Source organism: Thunnus albacares, chromosome 17, assembly GCF_914725855.1.
Source record: "Thunnus albacares chromosome 17, fThuAlb1.1, whole genome shotgun sequence".
Lineage (NCBI taxonomy): Eukaryota > Metazoa > Chordata > Actinopteri > Scombriformes > Scombridae > Thunnus > Thunnus albacares.
In genome coordinates, this window is record NC_058122.1 from 5220675 (window position 1) to 5231279 (window position 10605).

Sequence of the window (10605 nt, forward strand, 5' to 3'; positions counted from 1 at the left end):
GTTTTGATTGAGAGACCCCTAGAGGCTGAAATTACATATTGTGCGTTTAAAGATGTTTTGAGCTTATTACAGTTTTCATTTTTATTAAAGTTTTATTTAAAAAAAAATACTAAATTAATAATTACTAAAATGGTACTCCACTAGTTTAGTAGTGCACTTCCACAAAGTTGTGAGACTTACTCAAACTTGCTTAAAAACTAGACAAAATTGATACAACAGAGGCTGAAATATCTTTAGTCTCTAGTATGAGTCAAGCTCTAAAAAGGCAAGATCCTACACTCCCCATAATGCAACTCATTGGCATATTTCATTAGGCTTCCCCTGCCCAGTATACATCCACATGTTTGTAACTTTGTAATATAAATTTGTGGTTTCCATGCTCAAGCCGAAGTAATCAAGGTTATTTTCTCAGTCTTTAGAAAGCTCCTCCAATAGCAATAGTTATAGCTTCTAATACATTTATTAGTGTGATGGTGATGGGAATTTGCAGTTTGAATTGTTGATCTGCAGATCTACAGTATACTACTGCTCCCTCCACAGGACAAAGTGATTACCACCCAGCAATCTACCATTGACTGTGGTATTGAAGTGTTACATCAGTCACAGTAAACTAGTGACGTCACATGAGACAGGACCAAAACAACAGTCAACAACAGTTTGTCTGTAATTCATTACTAACTCTAGAATAGGCGTCACCTCAGCAATCGGTAGTTTGTTATAAGAAACTCTTGAATACATTTTACATTGGGATACATCAACATAAATAAAAACACAAACTGATCTGGAAATATTTAATGAAAGGGTGAAACACTGGCTGAAACTAAACAAAACCTGCGATCACTCATCAATGATCATGCACTTGTGCACGCACACAAGCACATGGACATGTACGAACAGACACATATAGATAAGCACACAGACGTACATACTCATTAAGACTACGTACGTGCATGCATCTACATAGACACACACACCTATAAACATTGTGCACTTATACACATATTGTCATGAATGAGGGAATATACACATGTGCACACATAAACACATATAAACTGAATGTTATGTGATTTAAATACTGTTGTTATTGAGAATTTCACTATTTATTATGAGCTTTATTTAACTAATGTACTTCTGGTAATGATATGTTATTACTATTTTTAAGTAGAAAAGCCTAACCAGGGACAGGGGTCGAATAATAGCCTTGGCTAGAAATCCTATATGCAACACATCTGTTTCATGTTATTTTAACCTGTTACAATGTTTTTCGCATCGTCCCTGACAAATAAATAAATACAGTAAATAAATAAATAAATAAAATCAGCCATGTTGTTTTGACAGTTTATTACTGAATGTATGAAAAGAGAGCAACAACAATCACCAGTGTCATTAGATAAAGTGCACTTCATATGAGCAGTGTCATAATCTGTGAGACCCTATGAAAGCCAACTGACATGACCAGTTACATCACATCCTACTCAGTAATGCACATGATGATTCACAGGTTCAATAAAGCACATTGTGACGAATAACGCACACTCAATAATGCACACTGTGACTCAATAAATATACACAGATACATAGCTGTGCTAACAAAGGAATATAAACACTTTGGCATTACAATGCATGCTGCTGTACAATATAAAACTGCATTTACTCTGACAAAAAGACAGACACGAATGTAAAAACACTAATGTGCAAAAGGTGTCGACTGAGTAGTTACAGGCAAGTATACGTCACATTCTGGCAGTGTTTCAATTACAATCAGAAACTTAAGTGATTCACTCACTAGCATAAAGTCACAGGTGATCCTCAGCAGCCTGACAGGACGTGTACAGAATGAGAAGAGGTCCATACAAATGTTGCATTTGCACAACAATCTTTATGTTGTCAAGATTTGCTAAGTGTTAGAAAGTGAGACTCTCCTAAGATCTCCTAAGGTCAACAATAAAGGAATGGTCCTTCATCTTGGGAAATATTACATTTCTTGCAGATAGTTTGATGGTAAGATTGATACCACTGACACATCTATACACTAAAGCTTGACATAAAACTGTACAAAAACTGAAGCTTAAAAATTACACTTTGTGGTTTTACAAGAGGTTACAGAAGTTACTATGCCCAGATATAACAACTTCATTTGTGAGTATTATAGCTGCTGATAGGTGCATATTTTTTTACCTTTGGACAGAGCCAGGCTAGCTGTTTCCCAGTTTACAGTCTTTATGCTAACCTAAGTGATAGCTTCACATTTAGCATACAAACATGAGAGCGGTGTCAGTCTCATCTAACCATCAGCAGGAAAGCAAATAAGCTTATAAATTACTCAAAATGTTGAACTATTCCCAGTTCCCTTTGCTGTTCCTGTAATATCAGACCGGCTTAATTTCACTTTGAAAAATATAATTACTTCCTATAAAGCACCGTAACAGCAAGACACATTTTTGACTGAGAAATACCTCTGAGGCAGGATTCTAGATGTGAGTGCAATACAGATCAAAGATTGTGCCGTTTTCTAGAACATACTGGGGGATGTTACACTGAAAATATTTTTATATCATCCTCTGAATATCATCTCTTAAAAAAATAACATCCTGAAAATTTGACTAAATAGGAAAAATCACAGTGTCCACTAGAAATCCCCTTTGGGAGCGGCTGGGACTGAGAGATTTGGCAGTGTTTGCAGGAGACAAAGGGCATGATGCCAGGAGGGAGGAAGAGAGATGGAGAGAAGGCTGGATGAATAAAGGCGGTGACAGTATCACATCAGTTACACTATCTATTTCTTCACCACTTCCCACAATGAGTATATTGTAATGTATATTACTTGAATATTGTTCTCTGGACTAGTGGGCAGCAGGACAACACACAACACTATACAGGATAAGAACAATATGGTCACTCATTATTCAATGTCACTTAGAGCTGAACTACTGTAAGATAAATGTCAGAATATAAGTGAGAGCATGTAAACACACTCAGTGAATACAGTGTACCTGGACTGTTACACATTACATTGAATTATCTTGTGGACGTTTGTTAGCCTGAACACAAAGATTAAAATACTGTGTATATGTGTCAAAGATGTAAGATGTATAATTTTGTAGTATACATACACTCAGTGCTGTCAGCCTTAGTCTAAGAGAAAACATAAAGTTTAAACTCTTTCATTTCCTCCTCTCCTCACTTCCAGAACCTTCCCTCACAGATCTGTGGCTTGTTAAAGCTGTAGAACAAGTGAAAGAGAGTGACGTGCAGTTAAGCATACTTTTGCTCTCTAAGAGGAGATTTCTCCTCTTACAGACAGTGTAACTTCTCTCTTGTCTGCCTCATTTGTTCCAGAACCTCCCCTCAGCAGCCAGCCTCTGGTTTAGCCGGCAGAGCTGCCGGAGGAAGCCATCGTTGGGTCCGATCTCTCGTTTCTGCCGCACCATGGCCAGAGCGGTGTGGACGTCCAAGTTCTGGCGAAGCATCAGGTAGGCGATGACTAATGAAGGTGAGCGGCTGTAGCCTTCCCTGCAATGAACGTACACTTTACCTGTAGAAGAAAAGACAAGCAACTGTTCAAGTTTGATCAAAATTAAACATTCAACATTTGAGTTTAAAGCAGCATTAGTTGAATTTTGGTTGTTTTGATTCTTTGGCCACTTCAGAGGCAGTGGAAAAACCTGTGAAAAAAACTTGTCATTTTATTACCTTGTCAAATTATTAATGCTAATGTGTTAGCAAACCATTATTTCAGCTCAGTTTTGGTTTCCACCAACTCTGACTCTTTAGTTGTTAAATAAATGCTCCACATGTTCACAAGAAAGTTGCTAACTTTGTGCTGAGCATGTAGCGTACAGCAGGCTTATCTGAACTGTTTCACTGTAAACAGCTGTCAACTATAGCTGGAAACAATTGGGGTTGATGAGAGCAGAATTTGTGGGCCAGAAAACCAAAACAAGGAACTAAAATAGGCTAAAAAGTTCTGTAGAACTGAAGGGAACAGCAGACTAAAGTGACAATAATCTGTGTGTTCATCACTAGGGGTGAACCATTTCACATTACAAACAGACATTTGATCCATTGTTTATATCAAAATTTTGATTAGTGCAGCTTTAATGTTGACCTTCAATTATACTCCCCATTAGATATATTAATGTAATGATTCTCAAAGCCAAATTCGATTCTGCATATTGTATGTATACAGTATACTATCAATGTACTTTACTGTTGTGTTCTAACAGGATATGATGCAATAACTGCAGTGACAAACGTCAGTCAAACTTTGAAATTAGCTAAATGTTAAATTGAATTGAATTAAATGAGTTAAACTTCAAAAAATGTGATCATCATAAAGAAATATCAAAATGCTATGTTTTTTTCAACGACCCTATGCTTTACGCAAAAAAAACCAACAAGTCTGCATTTCATTTCTGTTCATCTCAGCTCTCTTAATCCTCTGACCTTTTCCATTTTTGTACGCCAGCGCTTTCTCGATGAAGTCTGCTGCCTCTTCAAAGAAAACGCTGATGTCGTAGTGGTCGGTATCACTGGCTGGCACGCCGTGGTAGATGATGCCTGTGCCAGCGTAGAACTCAGCATTGGTGTTGACGTGCATGAAGGAGTTCCCCTCCGCGGCGTTCAGGATGTGAGTGATGCCCAGACGCTTCAGACGCATCACATTTGTCGCCACAAATCTGCATCAGGTTGGTAAGCAAAGCAAATACTGTAAATGCTGTGAAGTTTATTTCAAACATACCGCTAATGCTGAGAATGATATTAAAGAAAACACAATCTAATGTTTTTACTGTTGGACTAAAGCCAGACTACACTTAGCTCCATAGCTCTAGAGGTGATCCCGTTAGTGCTAAATTCTATTGTTCTAAATGTTCAGCAGTGTGAACAATAGTAGCAATAAATCTAAAGAGACAAATGACTCAGCCTCCTGGTGAAGAGCTGCATGCTAGAAGCTGAGCAGCTGTCAAATTAGATACAATAGCACACAAACAAGTTTCTGAGCAGGTCTGAGAGGAGAGTAGTGCAGGGTAATTATGGCACAGAGGTTCAAAACTAAATGCTAACATAAGAATGCTAACATGCTCACAATAACAATGCTAACATCATCATCTTAGTGTTAACATGCTACTATTTACTGATTAGTATTAAAACACAAGGTCATTAGTTGCCATTAGTTTTGAAGGTATTTGGTCATTACACCAAATTATTGGACCAGATGATGACACTAGATTAAAAGTTGAGGGATCACCAAAGTCATTGCTGTTTATTCTGAGGGGGATTTCATGACAACCCATCCAATAGTTAACCACAAATGTAAACCTCATGGTGGCACTAGAGGAAAAGTCAGGGGGAACACCAAAGTCAGTAGGATTCAACCACTGGGGACCATGAATGTCATCCAACAGTTAGTGAGAGATTTCAGTCTGGACCAAAGTGGTGAACAGACATTGCCATCCTCAGAGCCATATTGCTAGCATGGCTAAAAAAGAATATAAGTCAGATCAAAATCAATGTAGCAAAGGCCGAGACTTTTAGAATCAGTATCAGAATCATCTTTATTGGTCAAGTATGTTTACATATGCAAGGAATTTGACTCTCTTTGAATGGTTTAAAAAAAGTGACAAGTTACTTTATATACATATAGTAGGTAGTTATGTGCTTGTAATGCAAGTTTTCTGTTGAACATTTGAACTCTCAAAGCCCAACCTGGTGACATCATCATGGTCATTTTCTCAGACTTTAGAAAGCTCCTCCAGAGCTGCAGAAGACATACATACATATACATATACATACATGCCATGATGGCATTCACCCCGTCTCCCCATTCAACCTCTCAACTTGTTCCCCTGAATTTTTCCAGACATCATTCCAAACCTCTCCACTAGTTGCCCTCATAGATGCCTTTGCAGGTCACCTCACCCTGCTCCACCCTGCACACCTGACCCTCATTACCTATTGGCCACACAGTATATATACATACCTGCCTGGTTGCTTCAGTCACTTGCCAGATTGTTCTGTACCGTGTTCCTGCCTGCCTGTTCCCTATACTCCTTCTCTACAAATTTTATTGGCAACTGTCTGTGTTTCTGGTCCTGATACCACTGAGAGTGTATTACATAACATTACTGACCCAAGCTTTCATTTTTTATGAAAGAGTTACAGTATTAATTTTCCCCTCTCCCTTTTCTTCTTTCTGATTAATATATTATATTATACAAATGCACTGCTGTATCAAACAGAGAACTGCAGCTTTTCACTGTGAACCTCTGGGACTGTTGTACCACTTGGCACCTCCTGCCTTTTAGATATTGAGAGCTAAAAATAACGAGTTGATGCACACTGGAGCTAATACCGAATGCAACATCACGCCTCCAGGAAAAAAAAAAGGCCTGCCAGGCTTTCAGACTACACAGGGGAACCAGGACAGATACATCAAAACACAAAAACAGAGAGATGCGTGGGTGCATGTTCTCTCCACTAAGCCTCACAGAGCTGAGTGTATGCATTTGTGTGTCCCTTCCTATATTAGTGAGGACATTTTCTCTCCAATATAAGAGACACAAGTGTTTCTGCTCTGTCCATTATGACTCCTTTTAGGGGGGCAGGCAGAATAAAGGAGACACTTGAGAGGTTTTCTCTCCTGAAATACACTAGAATGACTGACTGTGCTCGGACAAATAAAAAAAAGCCATCTAAGAGTTTCTGCTCTAAAGCTTTTAGTTCTGATCATTTAAAATTTAAAGCACACATTTGCTTGAAAGCCTGTATATACTATATACTTTCCCCTATACTGTATGTGAGCACATATGAAAGACCTGTGATTGTGCAGTAATCTGCGTTGTGAACGAGCTTCTCCTTATAACTCAGTCAGGGAATGCTTTCAAGTTCCTGCAAGAGTTATTATTCCTAATGTACTCTACCTGTCATTTAAAGTCCCTCTCCCCTAAATGTGTTTCGCTTCTTGTTCATACAGTTGGATGTTTGAGCTTTACTGTGCAGAATGATGTATGAGCAGAGTTCGTTTTCACATTTATCTTCTGAAGGAGGCTCATCACAAATCTGAGTTTAAGGGGTGGGCCTATGAGCATGATTTTTGACATCATAACTAGTTTGGAAGCCAGTCGTGGCCCAGTGATTCAGATAATTGAACTTTTTTTTTTTTTAAAAAAATCCATATGAGACACAAATTATTAATCATAGTAGAGTATCTTATATACATCCTAAAACATATCTGGAGGGGATCTTTAAACTAAAGGTCAATGTTGGTAACTTCTTTATAAATTATTTTAAAGATAACTATAATTAGAGTGATTAAAGAGGGGACAAATCATCTATATGGCAACATATTGTAATATATCATTATACTACAATATACTGTGTGTGCATCCTCCCTTTCCCAACATTTGAACACTGCTGACCTCTAATTCAGCCTTTTGAAGAAATATATACTTTGTAACCCATTGTGTCATCTCAGGGGTTCATATAGTTCTGCAGAGAGCAAATGAGCATTCCGTAAACCCCACCCCCAACCAGCAATTGTCCAATCAAAGCTTAGCAAAGCTTACTCAAAGGAAGGCTTGTCAAGCTTTGGATTCTTCCAAATGCCAAAACATGCAATACTCAGTATCAAATGAGTAAGTAATTGATAAAACTGTGTGTTATCAGCTCTGATGTAAACTACAGACATTAGCATACACAGCAACTTTAGTAACCTTGCATTATTTCCAAAGCTAAGGGGTCAATGGCATGTCATTAGCTACCTTTACTGTTGTTATTATTATTATTATTATTATTATTATTATTATTATTATTATGTGGAATTGGTTACATTACAAAAATACCTGTTCAGGACTGGAACATCCACTGCTTGCAGGATTCAAAATTAAGTTTTTTGTACACTAGCCATAAATAGCCATTGTTTTTTTGGCTGGTTCTTCTTTTGAGTCCTGACTTCTTGGGAAGCAAAGGTTCTAGAAAATCAGAGTTTTGAGCGGCTCTGTCCTGCTTTTTACTTGGGTTGGGTAGGTTTACTTCTCAGACTCAAATCCTTTTCTCTTGAGTCCCCTGGAAACATTAAAAAGTCAGCTGGAGAAGGAGTTTTCAATCCAGTTGTCATTTCAGCCAACAAAATCCATGGTCATCAGCTAAAAGTAAGTAACTTCTGCTGTGTGCAATTGTTAGCCCATTGTTTTAGTTATTATTAATTAATTATTAATCACTGAGAATTTACGAATGAATACGAATGAAACAAGCGAATGCAACAAACATGATATAAAGTGTTAATTAATGAGCTGTAGGCTGATTTTGTTGCCTATGGACAGACCCAGGCTAGCTGTTTCCCTATACTTCCAGTCTTGTGCTAAGCTAAGCAGCTGTTGGTAACTTCATATTGACTGTACAGACATGAGAGTGGTATTGATCTTCTCATCTAACTCCCTGCAAGAAAGCAAATACATGCATTTCCAAAAATGTCTGACTATTCCTTTAACCAGCTTCTTAACACAGGCTCAGTGTCTATATTTTAAATTATGACATGTCTTGTTAATATGTGAATTTAGCTCAAATGTATGTAGGCTAGTGAAAAAACAGTTTGTCCATAAACTGAAAATGCTAATGTGACACCAAAACTCATAATAGGGTCCTGAGTATGTGTGTGTGTATGTGTGTGTGTGTGTGTGTTTGTCCAAACCCAATGACTCACCCAGTGTTAACAGAGACACACACAAGTCAGTAATGTTTGATTACAGAGATTGAAATGTGGAGCACGTCTCTCTGCATATTTGAATTCAACAGGGGACTTGCAGGTTAGACAATCTATTTTCAACTCCTCCATCCCTGCCAGCTCTGTCTCCTTCTACCTCTGCTCCATTTTGCTATTTTTGAAATTCTTTCACCTTTTCTAGAATTAAACAAAGCCTCTGAATCTGCCTGATAACATAATGTAATAGGATCATTAGAGGTAGAATGTATTGTTTTAATTTAGGTCAAATTTAGGCGAAAATAAATCAGGTATAATGGGTATTGTCTAACGTGTCGAAAAAATAAAAGAGGATTTATGAAAATGACAACAATGACTCACGCATTGCCGACGTAGATCCGCGGGTAAACCTCATGGAAGTGTTTGGTCGGCCAGCTGTAGAAGCCGCTCTCGTCCGTCAACAGATCATTGAGCTGCTGGAGAGAAACGTCGAAGCTCGACATGTCGAGTCGGTTCGGAGCCACTATCTTTACCTGTTGGTTGTGTTTATTCTTCATACCAGAAAACCGGACAACACCTCGCAGACGGAGGAGGAAGAAGAGGAGGAAGGTGAATGTGGCAGACAGGTGTTGGTTTACCAGGCTGCCTTCAGAGCGACTGAACACGAGTCGCTCAGTGCTGTGAAAATAAAACTCACAGCCAGGGCCGGTCCTGGATTCTTGGGGGGCCCGAGGTCTGTGGTTCCCAACGTGGGTGTTCCAAGATATTAAAAGGAAAAGAAGGAAGACTCTTATGCAAGGGTGTAGATTTGGTTTCAGAAGCGAGACAATGCAATGAAATCAGGAGTCATTCTACTAATTTTGTTTAAAAATTTACTAACCTTCATAATTATTTTTAGTTTCTTTGATAGAGACCTGATACTTTATGATAAATAATGCTGTACTTCCACTTTTACTACAAAAGCACTGCCCTTTACTGTCTGTCTTTACTTGCATCTGTAAATATTGGCCTGATTATAACCATGCATATAACACACCACCCTTTATCAACAGCTGCTTTTGGAAAAAGACCTTTTAAAGTTACATACTACCACACTAGGCATGTTTCCCTGATAAACTATTCATCCAAGAAGAAGAGAGTCCTCATCCTTGAAGACCTTCCTCTCTGAAGGTGAAATAATACCATTAAAGTAGAACATAAATCCCACATTACACTCACACACTCTCCTGTCAGGCTCTTGAAAGTGGTCAAAATTATTATCTCTGGCAGTTCTCCCATCTGAATTTTGGCCTGGATAGTATACTTTCCATGTCTACAAGTATGCAAGGGTCTGCTAGGGTCCACGTGATGTAATTTTCATCATCAGAGCGTCTACACATTGGCTCTGTGCAGACGTCCACGTACCTCCAATTTGTCCGCACAGCCACTACGCTACAATCAATAGATGCTGATCTACTGCGCACGTGTGGAAGTCGTCCTCCAAGTGGACTCCAAAATGTTTTACAAATAAAACTACTACGTGTGTGTGGTGTCTGCAGCTGTCCATGCACATGTTCACCTGGGAGTATATTGGGGACTTAAGAGGAATCTGTTTGGAGAGATTGCAATGAGAGGGAGTATGCAGGGGGGATATGTCCCATCCATCCTAAATGGAAATTACACTCTTGATTTTGTGTTACTGTTTTGTTTTTCTCAAATTGTTACTTTTAAATACTGAATACTTTCACCTCTTAAGACCTTTTAAATGAAACAATCTTAGAGGGATTTACTGGTTCATTGTTGTCATTTGTTAAAGTAATTCTTTCATGGTGTGACTCCGAAGTAAAAGATAGAAAATCAGCTCATTCAGTGCAAAGATAGATTCTAACATTAAGCCAAAGTTAATATAAGGATCTCAGTGGTTTCAG

The 10605-nt window shown here is 38.3% G+C and overlaps 1 protein-coding gene across 1 annotated transcript; it reads right to left on the minus strand.

The window, feature by feature from the left end:
* Positions 1-1326: 1326 nt before the first annotated feature.
* LOC122967463 (dual specificity protein phosphatase 3-like) lies at positions 1327-9390 on the minus strand. Its single transcript, XM_044332140.1, has 3 exons — positions 9080-9390; positions 4447-4679; positions 1327-3535 (listed from the first exon to the last, which is right to left on the minus strand). Exons 1-3 carry the CDS (start codon positions 9253-9255, stop codon positions 3327-3329), a joined length of 618 nt encoding a protein of 205 aa, XP_044188075.1. The 5' UTR covers positions 9256-9390; the 3' UTR covers positions 1327-3326.
* Between the last annotated feature and the right edge of the window lie 1215 nt (positions 9391-10605).